The following is a 27,595-nucleotide window of genomic DNA, read 5'->3' on the forward strand; positions in this document are numbered from 1 at the left end:
AATATTAGCTATGTGATTGGTCAATCACCTAACTTCTCAAAACCTCAGTTTCCCTACCTATAATATGGGGTGACAGCAGCTTCATAACAAATGTTGACTATATAACACACTGGCACACAGAAAGTGCAAAATAAATGTTGGTTATTATTATTATTGTGATGATGATGATGATGATGATGATGATGCCCAGACTCTCTTTTCCTCTCCAAAGGGAGTTATTGAATTTTTAAAACAATTTTATTGAAATGTAGTTGATTTACAATGTTAGTTTCAGGTGTATAGCAAAGTGATTCAGTTACACACATACATACACATGTATTTTTTCTTTTCAAATTCTTTTCCATTATATGTTATTACAAGAAATAGAATATAGTTCCCTGTGCTATACAGTAGGTCCTTGTTGTTCATCTATTTTTTATATAATAATGTGTGTCTGTTAACCCCCAAACCCTAATTTATCCCTCCCCACCCTTTCCCCTTTTGTAACCATAGTTTGTTTTCTACATCCATGAGTCTGTTTTTGGTTTATAAGTAGAATTTGTATCACTTTTTTAAGATTTCACATATAAGTAATATCATATGATACTTGTCTTTGTCTGATTTAATTCACTCAATATAATAATCTCTAGGTTCAAATTTTATTTAATTTTATTAACTTTGTTGTGGTCTTTTTAATTTTTTTAAACTATTTAACCTATTTGGAATTAATTCTGGTGAGTGGATGAGGTTCTATCCTTCATTCATCTGTCTTAAATTTATTTGTCCTGCAAAGATTTATATTAAGTGACTACTATAAGCCAGGCACCTTTCTAAGTACCGAGAATATAGTCCTGAACAAAGCTGGCAAAACCCCTGCCCTCATAAAGCTTAATCCTAGTAGAGGGTTCCGACAATAAACAAGATACATGAAAGAAATGCGTAACAACAGATGGTGCTCAACGCGTAGGAGAGAAGATAAGAGGAGGTCTCAGCCCCTGGAACACAGAATATGCCAAAATAGTTCTGGCTATTATTTTAGGCTATTATTTTATTTTATTATTATTTTATCATGGTAGTGAGATTTGGGATTCTGAAAGAAGAGGTTAAGTACCATTCAAAAAAATTCCCAGCCCTTTGCCCACTCCTCTCTCACTCCCAACCTGGTGCTTCACGCTCCTGAAGCCAAACAGAAAGGAAGCTACAAGAAGCAAAATCAAAGGAGAAGTCTGGTAATTGTGAATTAAACAGTCACAGTGGAGTAATTGTCTCTTTCCCTGCCAATAACCAAGTTTCCATCAAAGTCTTTATTCTCGCTTCAGCATTTTCAACCAAGCAAAAGAAAACCCACATGCATCGGTTAAAATTCTCTCAAATGCTCAAAAGCAGGCATGACACCCTGAGACATTTTAATATTTGCAAAACTCTCTAGCTTGTTCTCCTCTTGGTTTATGTAAAAGATTATAAAATAGGAAAACAAAATTTGAGGCATGTGGACCATTAGATGGGTCGCCTTTAACTTTTAAAAAACTATTATTTGGAAATAATTTCAAAGTTACAAGAGTAAGCACAGTACAAAGAGCAGCTGTATACCATTTGCTCAGATCCACCTATGTTAGGAACTGACCCCTAATTATTGCTTCCTCTCTCTTTCACATATACATATATATACATATTTTCTAAACCATTTGACAGTAAGTGTTATATATCACGGTCCTTAGTAAGGAATAATACTTCAGTGAGTATTAACAATAGGGACATTCTCTTATATGATCACAACTATCAACTTCATTAAGCTTAACATTTATAAAATATACTTTTATCCAATCAACCATGAGTTTCCCATTTTATAAATTCACCCAATAATGCCCTTTGTCTTTTATGACATTGAAACTTTTGAAGAACACAGCCAACTTTTTGTTCCAAATAAACATTCATCATCTGGGGCTTGTCTGAAATTTCTTCATGATTACACTCAGGTCAGGCATTCTCAGTGGGAATACTCTGTAGGCAACACATAGTGTCCTCGGGGTATCACTTGTAAAATGGACCCGGTGTCCATCCGCGTCATTTTTCTCTGTTTCAGTTTCTCCATTCGAACAACAAGGACAATCATCTCTTTTATAGAGGGATGGTGTTGGCATGATCTGGAAGCATGATCTGCACAGGGAAGTCACCCTATCAAGCCATTTTTCAAGCTCGCTCTTCCAGCCCCAGAACTCTGATCTCCACCTACCTCAGAAGATGTTAAGTTGGAAGTGCCGGTTATTTGTTTGGTGACCCTTCTTCCTGGTCTCTGCGGACCGCAGAGCCTCTGCACAGGGGCAAGCTGATGAGCAGAAGCGAGTTCAAAGACTCAAAATGTAATCACGATTCTGGTTGTGGCAGATCTGTGGGTTCTGCCCCAAGCCATAACTTGGGTACACACAGAATATTATCACTGAATTCCTATGCAAGGAGTACTTTCTGTTTTGCTTTTTGCTGCAGTTAATATAGGCAGAAGCAGAACACTGTAGAACTGCAGGAGCCTCCCCTCCCCCAGCACACACATTTCCTGGGTGTCTGGGTTCCCCTCTCCCCATTCTTGGGTGTCTGGGTGACTGCGGAGGTGGGGGGATCTGTAGGGCTATTTTTCTCTAACATTTGTGCGATGACTTTTGTAAGGTCCCGTCTATCTCTATATTAATTTCTCCATTGCTAGCATCAGCCTAACTCTACCTTATCACCAGTGCCTTGTGGTTTTTGAGCTGATGAAATGAGAGGGCTCTGTCAAGACAGCTTAGAAAGGCCATTTGAGGAGATTTAAAACACAACTTAACCTGGATTCAAATCCAACTCCCACTTACTTTGGGCGAGTCACTAACCCTCCCTGGGTGTCAGTTCTTCTTTTGCAAAGTGGGGATATAACAGTACTTCCCTCAGAGGGTTGTTGTGAGGGTTCCATGAATGATTATTTGTTAAGCACTTAGAGCTAATGTCTGGCATACAGGCAGTACTATAAGATTTATTAAATAAACAAATGAAACATTTACCCAGTGAAGCGTCAAGCATCACCCAGTTTAATACCAAATTCACTATGCGTCAGATATTTAACATGTATTAACTAATACTCTCAATGACCCTATGAGTTTCATACTAGTCTACTTCCTATTTTACAGATGCAGAAACTGAGGCACAGAGGAGTTAAGCAACTTTCCCAAGGCCACACAGCTAGTAAATGCCAGGTACAGGATTTAAAAGAAGTGAATCTAGAGCCATGTGAGCCAGACGGTGCAGCCCCCAGATCTCTTGGGACTGGGAGCCATGATGCTCCTTGGACCCATTTCCCATCACCAACATCACTCTCTCCACTTGCCTTTATAACACTAGCAAGGAGCACAATGGGAAGAGGAAGTCCAGGGGCCAAGCCAACTGTGGATACCTCTGTGTGAGTTCTGATTGTGTCTCGGTGTGTTCCCAGAGTTGCGTGGCTAGAATGGGAAGGATGCAGAGCAAGAGGGAAGCAAAGTTTTATGGATTGCCTAAACATCTTCTTCTCTGGGTCTGTTTCCTGGCCTCTTCCCACTTTACAACAAATCCTTGGCTTCAACCTCTTCACGGGGCCCCTTATCACTTCATCCCATATACTTCTCTCTATAGAAAAAGATGGTTTCTTTCCAGAGTATCATTTGTTGCTTTCGTGCTATTAAAAGAGCAAGCCATAGATTAGTGCATAACTCTTGCAAATCTATGCAAATGACAAAGAAATTTTAAAATTTTAATTTTGTCACACTGTGCTAACATTTTTGTGTATATCCATATATTATATATACACACATATTTGTGTATATACGTATATAAGTATTACATATATATGACCAAAAAGCTATAAGGCAAATAAAAAACACAAAATGACAGACATAAGCCCCTCTTTATCATTAATTACTTAAAATATAAACAGATTAAACTCTCCAATCAAAACATAGAGATTGGCAGAATAGACTTAAAAAAAGCACATGATCTAGTCACTTCAGAGCCAAAAACACAAACAGATTGAAGGTGAAAGGGTAGGAAAAGATGTTCCATGCAAATAGAAACCGAGAGCAGGGGTAGCTATACTAAAAGCAGACAAAATAGAGCCTAAATCAAAAAAGGTTACAAGAGACAAAGAAGGACGCTCTGCATTAATAAAAGGTTCAATACAGCACAAAGCTGTAATGATTATAAACTTTCATGTACCTAGTAATCATCAAAATACATGAAGCAAAAACTGACAGAATTGAGGTGAGAAATAGAGACAGTTCTACAATAACAATTGGAGACTTCAATCCCCCACTCTCAGTAGCAGAACAACTAGGCAGGAGGTAAGTTAGAAAATAGAGGACTTAAGTAACACAGTAAAACAGCAAGATCCAACAGACACGTACAGATCACCCAACCCAACGATAACAGCACACACGTTCTTCTCAAGGGCACAAGGGACATTTTCTATGAGAGACCATATTTTAAACCGCAAATTAAGTCTCAATGGAATGGGCAGGCAACTTTCAAACCATCCTGGACCTGTTGCAGAATTTTTTCTTAATCTGGATTCCACACAAAACCAGCAGGAAATAGCTAAGAGGGGAATGCCCCAAAGGGGCCTTTTGTTGTCTCCAAACTCCAAAGAGCCCCACCAAACGTTGTGTCCTTCTTCATGGTGGGCAGTATAGGGTGCAGCCACTTGTCGCCTGCCTCTGAGGGACTATCCCTATATGTCCCGGATGACTGGATCTCTGGAAATGTCACCAATCTAACAAGTCCTGGACTAGTAGCAGGCGTATCTCCCACCCTCTGGCACGCATGTGGTTAAGCACCTAGGCTACCTGCTAATTCCACTCCCTAGGGCCAGTGAGCATAACGTAATAAACGTGATGAAAGAGCATGATGTTCTCCAGGGTAGCAGTGATCAAAGTCTCTTCAGGCTATTAAGTCAAAGAACCAAAGAGAAGACTTAGTCCTGAGGGAAGGCAATGAAGGTACATTGCTAGATCTATATACATGAGAAAGCTACTTCTGATTATCTTGGTTGATAGGAATAGGAAGAAAAATACTTGTTAGGAACAGGTCAGGAGCTTGAGAAAACAACAAATCATGCAAAGCCACAGCAATCATGAGGCTGTGTTTGGTCATGGACAGACCAGCCCCGATCTGTGATTCTCTGCAGGCTGGGACTTGACATTTCAGAGGCCCAGATCATGGCAGAATCTGCATTTGCTTCCCCTTCACCACCATTAGTTTCAAGGTTTTCTGGGGGTCCCCACTCCTCTCCTTTATGTAACATGGAAGCACAGAGTTATTCTAATAAACAGAACATGCACTGATGTCCAGACAAGCACTGTTCCTAGCCATAGCATTCTAGGTGTAGCCTCAGTTCTTGAAGGCAGAGTGGAGTGTCCAGAGAGTGTCAGGGTACCAGTTACCACATGGGAGAAGGGTCACTGCTTCTAGTAAAATTCATGGTCCTTGGTGCTCCTACCAGTGGCAAGGAATAGGTCAGCCTGGCACCTATGATACGCACACACGGTAGGGAGTACCAGACTAGGTTGTGGGAGGTCATTCCCCATGTGGCCCCTGGCAGATTGCTTCTCTTAACAGTCTCTCCCGGGGTGTTTGGGACATGGCCAAGGGTTGGGAAGATGCTTGAAGTGTGAAGCAAATAAAGAGTTCCCATAGAGCAGGCCCTTACCACTCAACTGCCTCTAATAATATCTGTTTTGGTGGTGGGTCATGGTCTCTTTCCTAAGGCCCCTTGTCCAATTGTAGCTCTTAGCAGAAGTGGAGGAGATTCTCCAACACCAGGAGCCCTGTGATGCTTCTGAGGTGGGTCAGAGGGGCCTGACGGAGGCATCTTCAGCCTCTGGTGTCTCCTTCACTGATGCTCGGCAGGAAGCACTGGCCTGGAGCAAAACACTGCACATCCAGCATTGCTTGCCTGCCTGAGATCTTCACACTTGACTCCAGGTCCCCACTGGCCACATGTGACCCGGTCTCTGGATTTAGTCCCAGGACCATTTCAGGGAAGTTATGGTTGCACAGAGTAGTGGGGGCCCTGAACCCCAGTGATTAATTCCCACTGACCCATCATGAAACCACAGGAAATCCCACAGCCAGCCTGTGCCAATTCATCCTTAGCCACCTCACCATGAACCACCTGTACCTCCACTCTATGGCTTCCCTCTGGATTAAAAACAGAGAGAGAGAGAATGTGACTGTAAGGAAAGGGGAAAGGTAGGGACCACTGAGTTAAAGGAAGGCACCACCCCATTATGAGGGTGACCACACTGGTGGGTGATGGAGTTGAGGGGTATCTAGGGCGAGCACAGGCACTCGCTTCCATGTCCATGGTCTCACCGTAATGGAGAGGAAGTAAGCAAGCAGGGAGGGCAGAGGAAACATCCTCCTCTGGCCATGTCATGACTTCTCACTCTCCTTTGGCCTTGGACCTGCCGCTTAACTTCCCTGGGATTCATTTCCTTCACTGGAAAGAGACAGTAACCGGAACTCCCAAGGAGGATGAGGAGAGTGGGATGGGGGTGGACCAAGTTTAAAAAGAGTCCTCCTCAGGGGCCTCCCACCCTGGGCTCCAGGGTCTCAACCTCCACCCACCTCACATTGAACTTGTGCTTGTGGCTCCAGGGTGAGGAATGTTCTCCTTGGCACTGGGAGATGCCACCCATGAGCAGTTTCTCCCTTGGAGTACTGGTTCAGTGAGCAGAGCAACAAGGGAGCTGAGCCCGCAGGGGCCCGGAGGGAGGCCGAAGGGAGCGAGAGCAGGGAAGCATGACAAGGGGAGAGATCAGAGACCTGGACCTGGGTTGGGGGGGTGCGCTCTGGGGTCTGCGCCAGGTGCTCAATGATCCCAAGCACTGGGAAAGAAACAGGCAGGTCCCTGCGCATTTGTTGTGGTTTATTAAACAGGAACAAGCAGTTCAGGCGGTGGGGAGGGTGGCATTCCTACTGACATCCTCGTGCCCGGGTGTGAGGTCCTTGTGCTTCCATCACAGGCACAGTCTCTGGATGGAGGGCTCGGGGAGCAGGATGCACAGCCCAGCCTGCGTCCTGACTCACAGGATGTTCATGCAGACGTTCCCGCAGAAGGTGGCACAGCACGTGGTATTGGTTGGACACTTTAGGAAATATGAACAGTGTTTGCTGCAAAGATATTGGTCGGGTCGCTTCATACAGGCTCTCATATCTGAAAGGAGCAGGAGAAGGAGGAGGGTCAAGGGAACCAGGTTCAACAGAGCAGTCTTCTCAAGTTTAAAGCCTCCTCAAAGACCTGAGAACTCAGGTCCCACTCATGACACTCTAGGACTTTTCAGGGAACTCGCCCTCTGTCCTTCACCAAATCCTGGTGATCTGTTATATCTTAAATCCTATTCCTCCTCCTCCCCCAGTAGACCTCAATGCCTGGACTTCCCAGACCCTCCATATCCCTGCCACCAGGACCCGGTCTCCCCCATCAATCATGGCCTTGGTGAATTCCACCCACTCCCCACATCCATCTACACCCTGACCTTGAGAACTCAACGAAGTCTAGGACATCCTGCCAACTCTCCAGGATCTGCAGGGACAGGAGAGGTAGATGAACATGCCTCCTCACCCTCTCTCTCCTCTCATACTGTCACTGTCTGCAGTATCCCTGGCCCTTCCCAGAAAATACCACTTGCAATATTTCCCTTTCACTGCCACTGTCCTGCGCCCTCTGAGAGAATTTTAACTTGACTTGTGTACCCCCAACTTTGCTCTCCCAATGTCCTTTCATTCTGTGCCTACTCTGGTGAACATCTCTGGATGTTCACCCACCACATGTGGGCATAAATCAAAGAATTGTTTTGTTTTCCCTCCTGATTCTCAGCTCCAGTGTCTCTTTCACTACTGTAGGTACCATCTGTCTCTGGATTTGAGGGATGGAGAATAAAAAGATGTCAGTTTCCTTTCCATCATCATCACTATTTCCAAGGCCAGATAAAGGGGCTGGAGGACCATGGTCTGGGAGGAACCAGCATGTTGACAGTGCTGTGGTCGGAGCACAGTGTGCTGAAAGTTTCCGATTCCCAGGTTCTCCTGAGATTGGACGCAGCCCGCTCTTCCCTGTTCCCCATCCCTATCCCTCATCCATCACCTACTCTGATTCCTGTTCAGGTTACGGTGCCCTCCCTGGGCCTGCAACAGCAGAACACAGAGAAGCAGGGTGGGTAGCAGAGCCTGGGCTCGCATGGCTCTGACCAGAGTAGTGAACTCTCAGTCTGCCCGGACTCCCCTGGCGAGCTGCGTGTGGACAGAGCAGGAAAGAAGGAAGAGGTTTTCCTGGGCTCCTCCCTGTCTCTGCTGGCCAAGCCAGGGAAGAGCAAGGAGTCCTTGTTTTTTCCCCTTGCCTGCCCTGCACCGTGGCGTGTTCATGTGGGACCTGGGCTTCTGCAGAGATGACTCCTCCTGTCACATAGCCAACCCTCTCCTTTTGCAAACAGAGTATTTTCCTGAAGGAAACAACATTTCTATATTATAATGATAAAAAAATTTATAGAAAAATTAAAGAAAGAAACATTTTTTAAAAGACATGGAAACAACCTAAGTCCATCAATAGATCTATGGATAAAAAAGATGTGGTATATCAATGACAAATGCTGGAGACGCTGTGGAGAAAAGGGAACCCTCCTACACTGCTGGGGGGATTGCAGTTTGGGGCAGCCACTGTGGAAAACAGTATGGAGATTTCTCAAAAGACTAGGAATAGGCTTAACCATATGACCCAGGAATCCCATTCCTGGGCTTATATCCAGAAGGAACCCTACTTCAAAATGACACCTGCACCCCAATGTTCATAGCAGCAATATTTACAACAGCCAAGACATGGAAACAGCTTAAATGTCCAACAACAGAGGACTGGATAAAGAAGAGGTGGTATATTTATACAATGGAATACTACTCAGCCATAAAAACTGACAACATAATGCCATTTGCAGCAACATGGATGTTCCTAGAGAATGTCATTCTAAGTGAAGTAAGCCAAAAAGAGAAAGAAAAATACCATATGAGATCGCTCATATGTGGAATCTAAAAACAAAAACATAAATATAAAACAGAAGCAGACTCATAGACATAGAATACAAACTTGTGGTTGCCAAGGGGAAGGAGGGTATGAAGGGACAGACTGGGAGTTCGAAATGTAGAATAGACAAACAAGATTATACTGTATAGCACAGGGAAATATATACAAGATCTTGTGGTACTCACAGCGAAAAAGAATTGTGGCAATGAATATATGTATGTTCATGTATAACTGAAAAATTGTGCTCTACACTGGAATTTGACCCAACATTGTAAGATGACTATAACTCAATAAAAAAAATTTTTAATTTTAAAAAAGATGTGGTATATCCACATACAATGCAATACTATTTAGCCATGAGAAAGGAGGAAATCCTGGCCTTTATGACAACTTGGATGAAACCTAAGCCATTATGATAAGTGCTGACAGAAAAAGACAAATACTGTATGATGTCACATATGTGTAATCTAAAAAAGCGGAACACAGAGAAACAGAGCAGAGTTGTGGTTTACTGGAGTCTGGGGGACAAGAGGAGATGTTGGGGAAATGGTACAAACTTCTAGTTATAAGATGAATAGATTCTGGGGATGTAATGTACAGCATGGTGATTACAGCTAATAATAGTGTATCATATACTTGAAAGTGGTGACGAGAGTAGATCTTAAATATTCTCACCATTAAAAAGAAATGATAATTATGTGCTGTGATGGAGGTGTTCAATAATGCTACGTTGGTAATCATTTTGCAATATATAAGTGTATCAAACCACACGTTATACACCTTATACTTACGCAATGCTCTGTGTCAACTGTATCTTAATAAAGCTAGAAAACTTAATATATTACCTATATAATTATGTATATATTACACATACATATTTTCCAGCTTTGTTAATATAATGTAATGCATATGATGTGATTGGTTAATTAATACTATATAAGTTTTATTATTAATTAATGCATCAAATATAATTTCTGTATTATTAATTAATATATCAAAGAAAGAAACACTAGAGGAGGACACGGGAAGAATAGGGGTGTACAGTCAATTCTTAGAGCTCAAAGGGACCTGTTAGCTAAGGGCTCAGGGCGGATTCTCCAGGAGGAAGTGATCATTAACCAAATGTTTGAAGAATTAACATTAATCTTTTCCCCCTTTGTAATATAATCAGCTATGTAATCTCACGTTTTCTTTACTTATATTGTTTTATATAGATAAAAAAGTTATATAAAATAAAGCTATTATTGTTCACATTTTTTTTAAGTCTAAAAAATAGAAGAAGAGGGAACACTTCCTGAGTCATTCTGTGATACCAGCATTATCCTGATACCAAGCCAAACAAAGGCATCACAAGAAAATAAAACTACAGGTCAGTATCTCTTATGAATATATAGATGCAAAAATTCTCAATAAAATGCTAGCAAACTGAGTCCCACACAATATTAAAACAATGATACACCACGACAAAGTGGGATTTATACCAGAAAAGCAAGGGTGGTTAAACATGAAAATATGTATTAGAACATAATGAAATACACCTCTTTAATAGAATAAAGGGGGAAAAAATCACAAGATTATTTCAATTGATATAGAAAAACCATTTCACAAAACCCTCCACCTTCACAAAGCTGGGAATAGAAGGGACTTACCCAACACAATTAAGGATACCTATGAAAAATACACAACTACCATAAATTTTAGCAGTGAAGGAGTGAAAGCTTTCCCCCAAGATCAAGAATAAGACAAGGATGCAACTTTGATCACTGCTCATCAACACTGTACTAGACGTTTTAACCAAAACAATTAAGCAAGGAAAAGAGATGAAAGACATCCAAATTGGAAAGGAAGAAATAAAACTACCTCTATTTGCAAATGACATGATCCCATACAAAGAAATTTCCAAGCAATCCTCAAAACAACTTAGTGAAGCTAATAAATGAATTCAGCAAAGTTGCAGAGTACAAAATCAACACACAAAAATCAGTTATGTCTCTGTACACCAGCAATGAACAATCCAAAAAGAAAATGCCCATTTTTAGGAGACTGGTTGCCTGACTAAGGTGTGTGCATATGGTGGTGTAGAATACAGCTGTAATAAAGGGGAAATATATGAATTGCCTTAAAGTAATTTTCAGGATATATTGTTAAATGAAAACAACAAGGTGTAAATGAGCATATTTGTACAAGAAAAAAGCAAAATTAAGGATTTAAGTAACTAATTATCTTTATCTTATATAAAACTTTTCAAATAATTGATAAAGAAGGGTTACTACTCAACACATTCTAGGTCGATGTAAATTTGCTACAAAACCAGGCAAGGACAGTATAAGAAAGTTTATAGGCCCAGCTCCCTTATGAATATGGATGTAAAATTTCATAAAAATAGCAAACTGAACCAAACAAATATAAAAATGGTAATATGCAACGATCAAAGCAGATTCCTGGAGAAATGCAAGAACGATTCCATGTTAGACAATCTGAAATGTAATTCAATACATGAACAGATTCAAGGAGAAAAATCATACTATCATCTCAACAGACGTAGGAAAGAACAGATATAATTTTGCACAAATTAATGAAAATTTTCTTTCCACGTCAGGGAAGAAAGAGAACTTTCTAAATCCGATGAAAGACGTTTGTGAGAAACATAAAACAGACACCATCTTAAAAGGGGAGATTTAAGAAGCTTTCACTTTAAATCAGAAATCAGATGAAAACACACACTGTTACCATGCCTGCACAACCATGTTTGGAGGTCCTGGGCTGCACCACGTGGCATTATAAGTGGCATCAAGTTCAAAGAGGAAAAATACAAGTGTCATTATTTGCAGATGATGACTGACTACAAAGAACACCGAAAAGGACACACCAAGAAATTATGATAAACACTGGGAGCGTCTGGTAAGGTAACTAGCTACAGATCAATGCACAAAATTTATCTATCTACATGAGCAACCAACGAAAAGAAATAATTAAAAAGTTACGCTACTATTTACAATTTTATTTAAAAAAGTCAAACCTCTAGGAATAAATATAGCAAAGACATGCCAGAACTCTACATGGAAACAATTATTAAAATTTTGTGAAAGGGTCTTATATTAACAAGACCTAGAAAGATGAGAGACATTAACAAGGTCAAGATTAGGGAGATGATAGGGGTGTGGATTTGAAAACACTGCCTGGGCCTGGAGCGGGCATCGCTGGGAGGTGCTTGGGGTTCTGCCAACCCCTCCTGATCAGAGTACACAGTGAAAGGCCTTCACTTTGCCTCCTCCTCTAAGCTGTGCCTGGTCACAGCTTCAACCAGGACCTACCCACCTGTCCCACAAGCAGCATGAAGCCCGCGCTGCTTCTCCAGCTCCTGTTGTTGACTCACTTAGCACCACAGCTGCTGGTGTCTGGGAGTCCCAAGCAACATTTTATGAGTAGGTGCTGGGTCTGGGCCCAGGGGAGGGACGAAGCATCTGTAGAGATGAGAAAATCTGAGAGCTGACAGCCTGGGTGCATCTCATGGAAAAAAAAAATAATACAGCATCTTGTTCAAGAGTCCAAATTTTATTGTCAACAAGATCTAGGTTTGAATCCCTGCTCAGTCGCTTACTGAGTGATCTTGGGCAAAGTGTCTGGACCTTGGCTTTTATCTTTGTGATGGATATAACAACAGTGGGGTAGTTGGGAGGAGAAACTCAGATAATGCTTGCAGACAGCGTGTTCTTCCTGGACCACAGTAAAAGCTCAGTAAGTATTAACTACTGCAAATGTTATCAGCTTCATCATCCAGCTTATACCTGCTACCCTTGGCTCCTTCACAGATGCTTGGGTCAACTTTTCATGCGTTAAAACAGAGAGAAAAATTAAATTGGTAGAACTCAAACTGGAACCTACATAATCTCAGCCTTGGAGGACGTCTGGGGAGGCAAGGAAACCAAGTTTTGCATTTCACTTCAAGTGTTAAAAATTCAGAGGTATCGGCACAATTATCAGTCACGAGCATCAACAGGATGGTGCAAAGTTCGTCTCGGCGGCCACCATTGCCCAGCACCCCCCCCCCAGCCAGAGCTCTGGCCACAGTTACGTTGACAACAATAACCAAGTGGAAAATGAGCTATTATTTACCACATCCGCACTCTTCTGGGGAGAGAGCATCTTCAGAATATTGGCAGCTCAGGAGAGGGCTATGCCTGGTATCTCATGTGTGGAGGGAGGCAAGGTCTTGTTTTAGGGATCTCAGAGAGGGCACGCAGGTTTGACTGAGGAAGGCTGAACAAGCTGCCAGAGAACGGGGGTATCCAGGGTAGACTTCATTAGAGGACCAAGGGCTAAAAATTGAAGAGAGACACAAGAGGTTTTATGAAAGACTTGTAAGTACCATGGTGAGACTGGGACCAGATACCCAGAAGAAGAGGCAAAACTTGAGAAGGTCAACCTCTTTGAGATTCCTGGCTCATGGACTCCTTCACCACACTGTTCTATTGAGCCCCAAGCTCTCCAACATCTTGCACTGACCCAGTGAGCCACGGGGTGACTGGGCGGCCCTGGGTGAGAGCTGAGGACTGACCTCTGCCAAATTGTCAACAGCTTGGCTTCTCTCACCCCGTCTCCAGTGCTATTTGCTGTTACCCCCAGAACTCATTTGTGATGTGGGTTCTAGCATTCTGATGCCTGTAACTTTAATGTAGCGTGCAGTCTTCATCCTTTCCCAAAATCATCCCTTTCTTTTTTTTTAATTCTTTTTTTCTTAAATTGAAGTGTAGTCAATTTACAATGTTAGTTTCACGTGTAGAACAAAGCGAAAAATCATCCCTTTCACTCATTCTTCCTATACATAAATAACACACGTTAGGTCAAACCCTGGGATAAACTGTATTGTTAGTGAGAGGCTGTCTTGCCTGAGACTACACGTGAGTCAGCGCAAACAGACGTCCACACCCCTCTATTGCTCACACCCTGTTCGTTCCCTTGAACTGTACCCAAGCAGGGTCTGTGGGGACTTGGTATCTGATCTGCAAGGCTGATGAATGACCAGTGGGCGCAGGGTTCTGCCAAACTGATCAAATATCCAAGCCCTGGTTTTCCCTGCAGAGAACTCAGAGGAAAGCAAGAGCTAAGGACCAAATCTTTTTCCACCACCTGGGGTCCACACACGGGGGATGTGAGTGGCTGCGTTGCTGGAGTTCCTTGGGCTTTGGGAGTTTTGAATGTCACTCCAGCCGGTGGTTTAAGCCCTTCTGTTTCCTGTTCTGTGTTTCAGGATATATCTTGGAACCTCCACCCTGCAGATCGGACCCTGAAAACTGTACTCATTTCTGCACATTGCAGGAAGATTGCCACCGCGGGTTTCAGTGCTGTTCTGCCTTCTGTGGGATAGTCTGTACACTGAACAAAAATACAAGCCGCAAAAGGTAAGGGGCCCCTCGTGCCCAGTCCCTGGCCTTAGGGCTGCCAGTGGGAGCTCAACAGAAGAGTCTCTTACCAGCCACTACAATGGATCTCTTTTTCTCTCTAACATCCTTCTCTTTACAAAGTACAATTTCTATAAGTGTTCTGATTAAAAGAGCCTCCTTCCTCCACTCCCAAACTACCTAATCATTCTCTCTTCATCACCGCATCTCTCAATCTCTGAATGTGCCTCTCTGAATACACCGATAAGCTACTCCATCCACACACCCTGTCCTGTTTCAGAATCCACCTTAATCCACGGTCTGGGACACTTTATTTGAAGCCACATCACCAGAATCCCAAAGCAAATTTGTTCTCTGTTTTTGGCCCTCTTTCACCAAACACCGTCCTTTGCGCCCCAGTGTTCCTGGACCCTGGAGATCCTCCAGCCCAAGAGACGCTTTGGTGACTTACCCAACTGGTCCCCACTCTGCTGAATGGGGCGAACTCTCAGAGCAGAGAAAGGGCGTTCCAGTGCTGATGAAATGTCTGGTTTCCAATCCTATCTTGTAACAATGTCTTTCTATGACCTTGAGTAAGACAATTCCCCTTTTTTGTCTTTTATTTTCTCATGAATAAAATGAGGACTCTTTTCCAGCCTTGCAAGATTGTTAGTAAGGCCCAAATGAGGTCTCAAAAGACCCACAAGGCAGGAGACTCAACCAGTGAGCTTCTAAGCTGTCTCGTTCTCTGCTATATTTCCTGCTCTGGCAGCCAACGTATGAGACAAGGAACTGAGTGATGAAGTAGGGGCCCAGAACCAGATACTGGACTCAAATCCTGATTCTCCCGCTTCTTAGCTGAGCAACAAGCTAATCAGCCTCTCTCTGGGCATCAGCTTCCTCATCTTTGAGGCTGGAACAACATGAGTGAGCTTAAATTAGATAACCCATGCAATCACTAAAAACACTGCTTGCCACATGGTAACTACTCAGTAAATTTTAGCAATTAGGTAACCACTTCTCTCTTAAGACTGGCCCTTGCAATTCAACTCCGCATCTTCCAAGGCTCCACATTGGAAGGCCCAGCAGAAGTCTGATTTGTTCTTGTCCCTGGGTTCTTTGAGGTCCTACTTTCCCTGTGGCGTGAGGACTTAGCTTCATGGTCTAGTTTTAATGATGGAAATAATGGAAAATTTGTTTAACAATTATATCTCTAAGAACAAAACTTCACCACATAGTATTTGAAAATATTTCTCTTCTACAGACCCAAAAACAAGGTCTTGAAAAACATCATGGCTGGCAACTGAAGCATGTTTTCCGGAGCATTTTGTAACTCTTAGGGTTACAGTCCCAGGTGAGGTTTCCGCAGTTTTCCTTCTCCAACCTAAGGACACAAGTATTCCCACAAGGCCCAAAGAGCCTTCCATCATTGATTGCACCGTGGCTTCCCTCCTGGGGCTATGTCCTCGCTCCCTGGGGGAGGATGTGGTCCAGGGTGAGTTCTGCAACACAGAGCAACCTAAGGAGGAAGAGTCATGGCCCAGGGGGAGCACAGAACACTTAGATCTGAGCCTTTGCCAGGGAACAGGGTCTGCCAGCCTCCCGGTGGACAGCGCCCTGGGCAGAGAGTCGAGCTGAGCCCTTCACACTGTGTGGCCTTGGTCAGCTCACTCTGTGTCTCTGAGACCGTCAGCTTCCTCACGGGAAAGATGAAGTGGACATCTATACTTTGCATTTTGTGAGGATTACATGAGGCCATGTGGAATGGAAGAACTCGGTCGTTGCAAAGACTGCAAAAGGCTAGAAGTTGCCAGGAACTTGCTCTTTCCGGGTTCCAGATTTTTCCTCTTAAAAAAGGGGGGGGAGGGGTTATCTTTATTATGTTACCAATGTTACAAGAAAGGTGGGCAAAATGCAGCCTTCTGTAACTCCACCACCAAAGCAAAGCTGCTATTCATATCTTGGTAGGATTTGTTTCAACTGTTCAATTTGTGAAGTCACCAGAGTGTCTGAATTAGAACCCTGGTATTTCAGTTTAGAAACCCTGTACAAAAGAATTCAATAAATGGTAGCAAGCGGAAGCTAGTGGAGGTGTTTAAGTGCCTGGGTACCACTTGCACCCTTGCTTGGGCCCTGATGAGTCAGCCATGCTAACTTCCTCTGCACCTGAGAATAACTAACTAACTGTCCAGGTCACACACTGGCCATCAATCAATGCATCAGCATCGCTACCTAGATCCCGGGCCCGTGCAGCTTTGACTGTAATAGCTGTTAGGTCCACGTGTCACAGCGTTTGCTTGCCCTGACCCTGCAGGCTGTCCTCTGCAGATGGTTCCCCTCAACTGGCCATTACTGCTCTGGAGACCCCGGTGTTGGCTGGGAAGGTCCGATGAGCTAGGAGGTGGCAGTGCCAGTGAGAGCCTGGGAAAAAAATGCTGATCTTATTGCCAGAAAGTGCAGCGTCCAACTTCCTGTGGCGGCCGAGCATGGAGGTGTCCAGGCAGATGCTACCACAGCCTTCCAGGAACGACACTAGGGTGTCGTCAAGGGCGTCCGACTTTGTCGACGTGAGCTGTTTTAGCCGGGACGTGCCTCATCTCATTGGGCTCTCCCAGCAACCACAATACCCAGTCTACAGACAAGGAAACTGAGAAGCAAAGAGTTAAAGGAAGATGCCCAGCGTTAGCCAACTGGTCAATGGTGGGGTTAGAGTATAAACCCAAGGTTCAGGATGCCTGAGTCCCAAAGGCTCGCCGCCTTCTGCTGAGCACATTCTCACATTCCCTCTTTCCCCTGAATTTTTCTACTGATGCTCTTCCTCCTGCGTTCAGATCAGGCTTTGGAACTCCTCATTCCCTTCCACACTTAGAGACCCGCCTCACTGAACCTGGGCTTTCTCCTCTGTCCTCTGACTCGAGCTCTTCTCTCTGCCCTGAGGGTCTTTCTCCCCCTTTTGTCTGTGAGCTTCCACTCACGCTTCAAGTCACATGTTAAACACAAATTTCCGCGGAAGCTTCACTGTTCCACAGCAGACAGACCGGTTCGCTGTCTCTGTCTCTTCACAGAACCTTCTCTTGGCTCTACTTTAAACCTTATCACACTATACTGTAATTGTTTGACTTAGCATCTTCTCTGTGTAGAACATGAGTCCCACAAAAGCAGGAACGGGGTCTGACCCCTTTACCACAGCACCCTAGAACCTAACATTATGCCTTGCACGCAGTGAGGACAAAATTCTGACTTTTCAAAGGGGATGAGAAGGAGGCTGGCAAGGAGACTGCTTCTAACATTTGATGAATTGTTCTCACAAAGAAAATCTTCACTGGCTAGGCCAGAACCCGTCAGGTATCAGCTGCCTGCTTCAAGTTGGTCTGCTGGACTCAGGGGTTTTACAAATTATGTTTCTTGAAGACTAACTTATATTTGATTTTGAAAACTTAGACTGAAAAACAAACAAAAAAGCAGCTTGGGAATATCCTATTCACAAGAGGGATTAGGACAGAGTACGTGCTAAGGGTCCTGTCTGCTCTGGGACTCAGTCTAGCTCTGCCCTTGCTGGCCTGGGGATGCTGGGTATCCCCAAGTCCTCAGGGCCCCAGCCTCTTCATCTGTAAATGGAGCTGAATAACAGCTACTCCCAGTTGTGTCATGAGACAAAATGAAACGGGAGAGAGAAAATACATACCAAAGTGCCTGGCAGAGAGCCCAAGGAAAATGTTACTATTATTATTCATGTCTTCCCAATCCTTCTTTTATCCAAAATTCTTGTTTTATAAAATAAACAAGGTGTACATACCAGCTTAAACTCTATGTTTTAAAATTTTTCTCTAGGTTCCATTTAAATTAGCTCCCAAAGAAGACAAGCATCCCGTCTCTGATCTTTGAGATGTCTTCTAAGATGGAACTAGGCATAGTTGCAGAAAGTACTCCATCCCTGAAACATCATGTGATTAAATCAAATGGTGAATGATCAGCTAATTTAACAATGATTCTGATTCCTCAACTAAACTGCCAGAAACTACAGAAGATGTTGCTTCCCTCTGCAAGTCGCATGTGAACGTTACCAACTTGAAATTTGTGGTCACCTAGTCCCGTGATTCCACTTTCCTCCAATCACATCCTCCATCCTCTCCAACTGGACTTTTCTCAAGATAAATTTATTTAATTCCAATTATTTGTAAAGGAATAAAATTTCAAGATATGTACTAATTGTCGAAGCATGTATCTGAATTTTTTACACAGGGTATAATACGAGTGTGATATGAACAGAGCCTGAGGCAGGAACAGGCAGTGAAGGGACCTGGGGAATTGGAGATCTCTTGCTTCACAGGCACCTACGATATGGGTTTTTTCAACTGAAGGAATTGGAGATGATACAGGAATGGACCCATATATTTGAAGGATTAGGTGGGTGTTGGACTGGAGGACCCACAGGAGTCACATCAAGTGAAGATCATAACTAAAAGATACACTAATGAAATAATGATGTGGGCAAAGATGTTCATCAATATTACTTATGAATATAAAATATTTGAATCAACTTTAATATTCAACAGTAGGAGACTACTTAGGAAAATCATAGTAGATCCCTGGTGTGAAACAAACATACTTACGATAGGCTACAGATGGGACTTTTTCCGTCATCTCATAGATCTTAGCTGAGATTTCATAGCTAAAGATAATCATCAGTGTTCCAAACTCATTCCATGAAGCCAGCCTCACCCTGATACCAAAACTTGACAAAGACAAAGAAAACTACAGGCCAATATCACTGATGAACATAGATGCAAAAATCCTTAACAAAATATTAGCAAACTGAATTTAACAATACATTAAAACAATTGTAGACCATAATCCAGTGGGATTTATTGTAGGGATGCCAGGATGGTTCAATATCCACATCAATCAATGTGATACAACACATTAACAGATGGAATGATGAAAATGGTTGTCTCAATAGACGCAAGAAAAGCCTTTGACAAAATTCAACATCCATTTATGATTAAAAAAAAATTCTCAACAAAGTCGGTATACAGGGAACATACCACAACATAATCAAGACTATATATAAGTCCACAGATAACATACTCAATGGTGGAAAGCTGGAAGCATTTCTTCTATGATTAGGAAAAAGACAAGTATCTCCATTCCCCCCACTTCTATTCAATACAGTATTGGAAGTCCTGGCCATAGCAATCAGACATGGAAAAGAAATAAAAGGGATCCAAATCGGAAAGGAAGAAGTAAAACTGTCACTGTTTGCAGATGACATAATACTATACATAGAAAATCCTAAAGATGCCACCAAAAAAACTTCATAAAAAGCAGCCATGTACTAGGTAAAGCTGCAGGATACAAAATTGATGTAAAGAAATCTGTTGCATAAAAAAATTTTTTTAATTTAAAAAATAAAAAAAATTAGTAAAATAAAATAAAAAGAAATCTGTTTCATTTCTATACAGTAACAATAGCTATCAGAAAGAGAAATTAATATAACAATCCCATTTACAATTGCATCAAAAAGAATAAAATACTTGGGAATAAATCTAATTAAAAAGATAAAAGACATACAGTCAGAAAACCATAAGACTTCAATGAAAGAAACTGAAGATGACATAAACAAATGGATAGATACGATGTGCTCATGGCTTGGAAGAATTAATATTGTTAAAATGTCCATACTACCCAAGGCAATCTACAGATTCAATGCAATCCCTATCAAAATACCAATGGCGTTTTCACAGAACTAGAACAAATAATTCTAAAATCTGTACGGAAACACAAATGACTTCAAATAGCCAGAACAATCTTGAAAAAGAAGTTCAAAGCTGGAGGTATCACACTCCCTGACTTATACAATACTACAAAGCTATAGTTATTCAAAATCGTATGGTACCGGTGCAGAAACAGACACACAGATTAACGGAGCAGAATAGAGAGCCCAGAAATAAACTCACACTTAGTTGGTCACTTAATCTATGATAAAGGAGGCAAGAATATACACTGGGGAAAAGAGAGCCTCTTTAATAAATGATGTTGGGAAAACTGGACAGCTACATGCAAAAGAATCAAACTGGACTACTTTCTCATATCATATAAAAAAATAAACTCAAAATTGATTAAAGACTTAAATGTAAGACCTGAAACCATAAAACTGCTAGAAGGAAACACAAGCAGTACTCTCTTTGATGTCAGTCTTAGCAGTATCTTTTCGAATAGGTCTCCTCAAACAAGGGAAACAAAAGCAAAAATAAACAAATGGGACTACAGCAAAGTAAAAAGCTTTTGCACAGCAAAGGAAACTACCAACAAAACAAAAAGACAACCTACTGAATGGGAGGAGATATATGCAAACAAAAAATCCAATAAGGGGTTAATATCCAAAATATACAAAGACTCATACCGTTCAACATTTTTTTAAAGAGCCAGTTCTTAAAGGGCAGAAGACCTGAACAGACATTTTTCCAAAGAGGAAATGCAAATGCCCAAGAGGCATATGAAAAGATGCTCAACTTCACTAATCTTCAGGGAAATGCAAAACCACATCTTCTTTATCTATACATATCTATACATATGTATACGTACATGTATATGTGTACCACATCTTCTTTATCTATCTATCTATCTAATAGAATATTACTCAACCATAAAAAATGAAATCTTGCTATTTACAACAACATGGGTGGCCATACAGGGAAGGCTACAGTCTGAAAATGAAAAATGTCCCTTTGACTGATGGGGATTGGATATGAACATGCCTTGAGGAAGGACAGACTGAATGGCTTCCAAAAACTCATCAACCAAGATGCCCTGTTCCCCTTCTGTTTTAACACAGATCTTTCTTTCAAAGCCCCAAGAATGTCCCCAGCAATAGCAATTGTGATCTACCAGTATGGGGTTTTTTGTTTGTTTGTTTTGCGGTTTTGTTTTGTTTTGTTTTTTTAGTATCTCAGGATGCACTTCCTCCAGGAAGTATCACAAAAACTATCCCTGGATTATGGGGTAAGACGGCCAAATGGCCGTTTCATACTCCTCATTTTACTGAACAAATCAAGAGGGGTTTCCCTGCTGGCTGTAGTGATAAATTGCCATTACAAAGGAAAAATGGTGGAGGAGAGGGTATAGCTCTAATGGTAGAGTGCATGCTTAGCATGCAGGAGGTCCTGGGTTCAATTCCCCAGCACCTCCATTAAAAAATAAATAAATAAATAAATAAGCTCAGTTAACTCCCTCACCCCCTCAAAAAGAAACAGAAACAAACAAAGGAGAAATTGGACTGCTACAAACAATGAAAACAGGAATCAGACCTAGAACATAGGAACCTTCTAGTCTAGTGTAATAGATTAGAGTAACCAATAAAGACAGGACCATGAAGAGCTCACACGCCTCAGAGGAGAATTTGAAACATTCTACTAAGTTTAAAACAACAACAACAGCTGATCCATTGCTGGCTGGAAGCAAAAGGAATGTGGATGAATAGTTTGAGGAGAAAAATCATAAATAACAGTCACAACTTTCTGGTCAGAAAACAGGACCATAACATTCTCCTCCTTCCTGTGTCATGGATGTATGTAATTGTCATTCATGTGATGTAGGGGTGTATTTACTTTGGTTCTTTTCTACCTCCTATTATATATGGGTGTATGTAATGTTGAAATCATAGTTTTTTTATGAGTGTTTTTGTCAGCATTTTAGTCAGCATGAGTAACAATCCCTCACCAATAAAATCGCAGTGGCAGGCAACAGTAAACATCTATTTCTCTCTCACACATCAGCAGAAAAGCAGAGATCCAACTAATCTAAGTTGGATTTGGCTGAGCTTAGAAGCAGGCTGAGGGTAGGGTTCACTTTGATCCACGTGTCTCTCATTCTTCTTCGACCAGTGGTTTCTCAAGAAACACTCTTCTCATGGCAAAATGCAGAAGTCAGAAAAGAGGAAATCTAACCCTGCAAGGCCATTTCAGACTTGACCAAAGCAAGTAACAGGACCAAGTCCAAAGTCAAGAAGACACGAAGTACAGAGGAAGTACAGTCTGTCCACCTAGTGGTCATTGTAAGAAAGCAGATGTATAATAATATCAATGTGATCAGGTTTAAAAATAAATAGAGTAACTTAAATACTACAGAAGCATAATGCATCCAATGTCCTCACATTTTCTTTTCAAAACTGAGAAATGTCCCTTTTGAATGACTCTGAACATGCCAGAAAATTATGATAGTCGAAACAGTGTTTATGAACATTATACCAGAAGCAATGGGTAGGATGGAGGGGAGTGAGGAAGACTGAAGCAGGAAGACAAGGAAGAAGGTTGTACTTCTTATAACCACCATTGAAATAACGACAAAGAAGAAAGCTGACAAGGTATTCTGTGTAGAGATGGTGAGTAGTGGTGGAATATGAAAGAAATTATAGTTGAAAAGAGCAAAACTAAGAGTAAAGGGAAGGTGGTGAAACCAAAAAGAGGGGTCAGAGTCTTAGCCCTGGCTAGAATCTGGGACTCTCCTGATGGGAACATTCACTAAGTCCTTTCATGTCCCATCAGCACATCCTTATGGGAACAAACTTCCTACTTCAGTGCAGCCAGAGCTAAGTGAATAACTGCTTGTGTACAAAGAACTACTTCAGTTAAAGGTCCTAGATGGGAGGTTGAATACTGTACAGGAATGTCATATAATAAAACTGTGAAATAACTTGAAGATTTTGAAAAACATGTATTGATTCAAGATAGATGAGTAAAGTAGTGTATTTGTATGGCTGCGTTGCTTAAGAAAACGCTAATGCAGTAACCAATCAGGGAACCTGGTCCCGGAAGGTGGATGTCCAAGGAAGGAGCTGATGGCTGAAACTTCATTTGACAAATTCAGGGAATCTTTGGAGCAGTGCTGGAGAGAGCTATTTAACCTGAAGTCAGTAAGCAGTATTAGGCTCATAGATAAAATTAATAAATAAAATATCTTGCATCTGCAAGGGGGCGGAAAGAAGTCACAGTGAGATGGGGAGGAAACTCTGTATGGAGTTTATGAACTTAGATCCCTTCCCAATTAGCCTTGTGTGCTCTGCTTCTAGTGACCCCGCCTGGAAAGTTTCCAGATGACATTTGATGGAAGAAGGAGAGAAGCCCAGGGACACAGTCCTAAGGGAGAAATATATAGGGTGTATACAATATGGGTGCAGTTGTGAGCTAAGAATATTCCTGAAAGTTAGACCTGTCCACAGAAAATCAAGGAGCTTCGTTCTGAAGCTCAAATGCTGAAATCTCCCTGGGTTCATGGATGTCTGCTTGGAATTCCCTCATTCACTGTAGTCATATAATATATGGTGGCACAAGGGATGAGTTGTGGGGTAAACAGTGAATTAAGGATCTGAGGATGAACTCCTGCGCTTGGAAATCTCAGCAGTTACAAGGACAGCAACACAACTCAAGCAGCCTTAATAGGAAGAGATATGAAGAGAGACATGGAATTATACTCATGAGTTTGCCAAAATTTTACAAACAATTGGCACTAGATGTCCCTGTTCACTTAGAAATCAAAGGGCCGTCACTCATGTTAAGTCCCTCCCCCTATCAAACCCATATCTTTTGGCTTATTTACTCACAGCTCTTATAACCTAACAGCCCAGAGGTGGGACATTAGGTGATTCTCAGCCTCTGAATTCCTGTATATCATGAGATTCCTACTTAGGAAATGCACAGGTGTCCTCACATACCTCTTTGGTGAAAAAGCTGTAGTTATAACCACCACATCCTCCTTTGTGAAGTTCCAGAAGTTGAGGATATCAAGTTCGAAGTAGCATCTGGATAGCTGTTCAGAGAAATGGCCAGTCTCCTTGGGTTCAGCACATTGTACTACAGGAAGAAAGCCGGGAAGTATTATTTTGGTGGGGAAGAAGCTGGAACCCAAAGGGTCCCTTTCTCTAAAAGACTCAGAAAAGAACCCACAATAAAACAAGCAAAATCCCGACAACTAAGATATTAAATGCTAACTTTGGGTCAGATATTGTACACGTTATCAGCCAACTCCAAGGGCCTGGGATTTGCCAAAGAAGAGGAGATACATGTACCAGGGTCTGAGAAGGAGACCAGGCCCACAACAGCCCGAAGCTGGCCTCAGACCCCTTGACTATAAAGAATTCATGATTCCACCTAAAGCCAAATCTGTATCCCCATCTCTCCTGATGCAGCCAACAAACTGGCATCAGGATTTTCATGGTCAGTCTTATCCGTATCTGGGCCCTTAATCTCCAGCATAACAATGCCAAACAGCCGAGATATTCCTCTAAACCCACTTGCCTACTGTTCTATTCTTTTTTTTTTTTTTGCCTTTATTACCCACCATACCAGATTTATTTTCTTTTTCACTCTCAAACTTGTAGTCGGACACAGACACAATTCACACCCCTTCTTCCCCCAGTTTTAGAATCAGAAGGATTCTGTGCAATCATCTAGTCTAATCCCTGCATTTTACAGTTACAATAATTAAAGTCCAGGGGAAAGGATGGATTCAAGGCCACTTAGAAAAAAAAAGGAGCATTGGTAGACTCAAACTATAGCATCTTGATTATATGGAGGCTAAACAGTATGCTACTAAGAAAGCCAATGGGTAAAAGATATTGCCAGCATAAAAAACAAACAAGCAAACCAATGGGTTGATGATGAAATCAAAGGAAATTGAAAAATGCCGTGAGACAAATGCCAATGAAAACACAACCATACAAAAATCTATGGGATGCAGCACACACAGTCCTGTACAGCAATCTTGTATCTCACCACTTTGCTGAATTCAGTTGTGAGTTCTAGTGGGTTTTGTGTGGAGTTTTTAGAATTTTCTATATAGAGTATCATGTCATCTGCATATAGTGACAATTTTATGCTTACAGGGAACTAAATTCAGTATCTTGTAATAACCTATAGTGGAAAAGAATCTGAAAAAGAATACATATATATATATATACACACACATATACATATACATATATATGTATAACTGAGTCACTTTACTGTACACCTGAAACTAACATTGTAAATCAACCACACTTTAATTTACCAAAAAAAAAAGTACATCTTGGGTCTTGTTTTGTTCTAATGAGCTTGATGGGCCTGGCACAGCATTTAACACAGAAGCGTGTAGTTCACTCCCCTTGCTATTATCACACAGTGTCCGTACTCTAACAGGCAGAGCTCCTCCATCTCTGGCATGTACTCACAGCACAATCCTGTTTTAAAATGTCACCTGACCACTTTGCCCATAGCCCAGCTTTCAAGACTTATCAGGGAACTCTTATGCTGAAAGAGAGATGATGTATCAGGAGCAGTGGGCAGGGCAGCAGATGGGATTCCATGAAGTTCTAACAGCTTTTGCTTCACAGTGGTCCTTTCCAGGCACACGTTTCCTGACTCAGGTGGATTTGTCTGTGCCGTTGGCGTCTCTGTTCTTGCCATCGACTAGTGCCAGTTTATTAAGCTCTAATCAAACGCAAAGTACCTACTTACTCCCCTGGACCATTCTGTAGAAAACTATGCTCAGTAGAAACTCAGAGAAAACTCAGTAGATTCAGAGATAGGTCCCATAATCTTTTCTCATCATTTAGGTGCTCCCTCCTGAACTGGGAACACAATGGTGGGTTTTGACTTCAGGAAGAGTAAACCTCCTAGGGCATTAGGACACCCTCACCTGGAGTCTAGCCTTGTAGTATTCTAATTCTCTTTCAGGGTAAAGAACAAGGCAGGAAGATAGCCCCTCCTAGTGTCTCACTACTGCTCTTACCATCTTTCCTAGTCATCTGGAGCAGCAAGTAAAGCACAAAGAAGGGTTCAGATGAACCTCCTGCTTGATGATATTGGGAGGAGGGAGATATCGTCTCTGATGAGACTATTCTTTTAAGTTGTGATCTAAATCCTTGGTAGCTCCGCTTGCATTTAGTTCTCATCGTCCCCCACCTCACTACCTTTCCGCCACTGGGGCAAGACAGGATGTGCCAGGTACCCAGCCATGAAGCTAATGAACCAAAGACCTTGTGTTCCCAAAGCCCCTTCTCACCGTTTCCACCTCCAAAGCAGCATGGTGTCCTAGTAAAAGAATCATTTAATTCAATATGAAGACCTGGGTTCAAGTCAGTTTCTGGGTTTATTCATTTACTCACTGATATTCAATCTTGTTTCAGAAGGATTTATGACAGTTTACCAAGATTCATAACACATCATATTTTTTAAAAATAAATTTAGCCTATATAAAAAAGATAGAACTAAGGAGATATAAGGATAATGGAGTAGGGTAGAACCATGAAGGAGACTAGCACAGTGAATGCAAGTTACACTAGCTATGAGATGTCATAAAATTGGCTCTAAGCTTTTACAACAACTGCACAATAAGGGGAGAACCACCTGTTACAAAGTGAAGAGTAAGCGCGAGTTCACTTAAGAAGACATTCAAGAAAAGTAGAAATGTTTATGATAATAAATGGTGAAAGAGACAAGCTCTTCTACATGTTCTACAAGAGGAAGCGCTGCGTGGTAAGGTGAACCCCACTCTCCAAGACAGACTCCCTTAGATTCCAGAAAGAATTTCCTGTGGCTACTTCTTTAAAGGTTATTAAGCATAGGCTGACAACACACAATCCAGTGACACAGGCTGACAACACACAATTCAATAGTTCTTGGGACACCCTACATGGTATAATCCATGAATGTGTTTAAAGAATCCAGAAGAAAAAATTGGTTACTAATCCCCCTTTTCCCATAGGTTTCCACAATATTGTTTTTCATAGTCCATTTTTAGGAAGGTATTGAGACGCAATAAATTTGAGACCACTCTCCCCAACAAGATCTGGTTAGCAAATAGATTTTGAACTTGGCTGTAAAGGCTAATTTACCATGAAACTAAGGAAGCTTAAGCATCAGGCCCCTCCCTTGCTCCTCTCAAGGCTCAGTGCCTCCCAGTGAGGTAGGGAAGGAGCAATGGAGGCAGGCAGCATTACCCCAACCCTGGGGGTATGCTGCATGTCCTAATGGTGGCTTTAAGGTACTACTGTGCTCACGTCTGGACAACCCTGACTGACACTCTGCCCTTGGTTGCACTCATGGAGCAAACTGACCCCATATTTGACCTCAGGGAGAAATATGAATCAGATGCTACATTGCAACCTGCTTGGGGCCAGCCTTCAAGG

The 27,595-nt window shown here is 42.0% G+C and overlaps 2 protein-coding genes across 4 annotated transcripts in view; one reads left to right on the top strand and one right to left on the bottom strand.

Moving 5' to 3' along the window:
* The window catches only part of LOC102537708 (protein WFDC11), a 61,514-nt gene that overhangs the window by 4,255 nt on the left and 29,664 nt on the right, over positions 1-27,595 (bottom strand). The window contains exons 2-4 of one of the 3 annotated variants that reach the window (XR_012061768.1): positions 24,140-24,278; positions 13,166-13,368; positions 7,105-7,192 (exon numbers count right to left, since the gene is read on the bottom strand). The gene's annotated coding sequence lies outside the window, so the exon portion shown is untranslated. Of the gene's footprint in view, positions 1-7,086; positions 7,193-13,165; positions 13,369-24,139; positions 24,279-27,595 lie in introns of those variants that run through there. The other 2 variants (XR_012061767.1, XM_006202702.3) reach the window with 2 other exon arrangements.
* On the top strand, positions 12,384-15,737 carry WFDC13 (WAP four-disulfide core domain 13). The gene is made up of 3 exons (XM_031687583.2): positions 12,384-12,474; positions 14,301-14,451; positions 15,695-15,737. Exons 1-3 carry the CDS (start codon positions 12,384-12,386, stop codon positions 15,735-15,737), a joined length of 285 nt encoding a protein of 94 aa, XP_031543443.2.

Source organism: Vicugna pacos, chromosome 19 (assembly GCF_048564905.1).
Source record: "Vicugna pacos chromosome 19, VicPac4, whole genome shotgun sequence".
In the NCBI taxonomy this organism is placed as follows: domain Eukaryota; kingdom Metazoa; phylum Chordata; class Mammalia; order Artiodactyla; family Camelidae; genus Vicugna; species Vicugna pacos.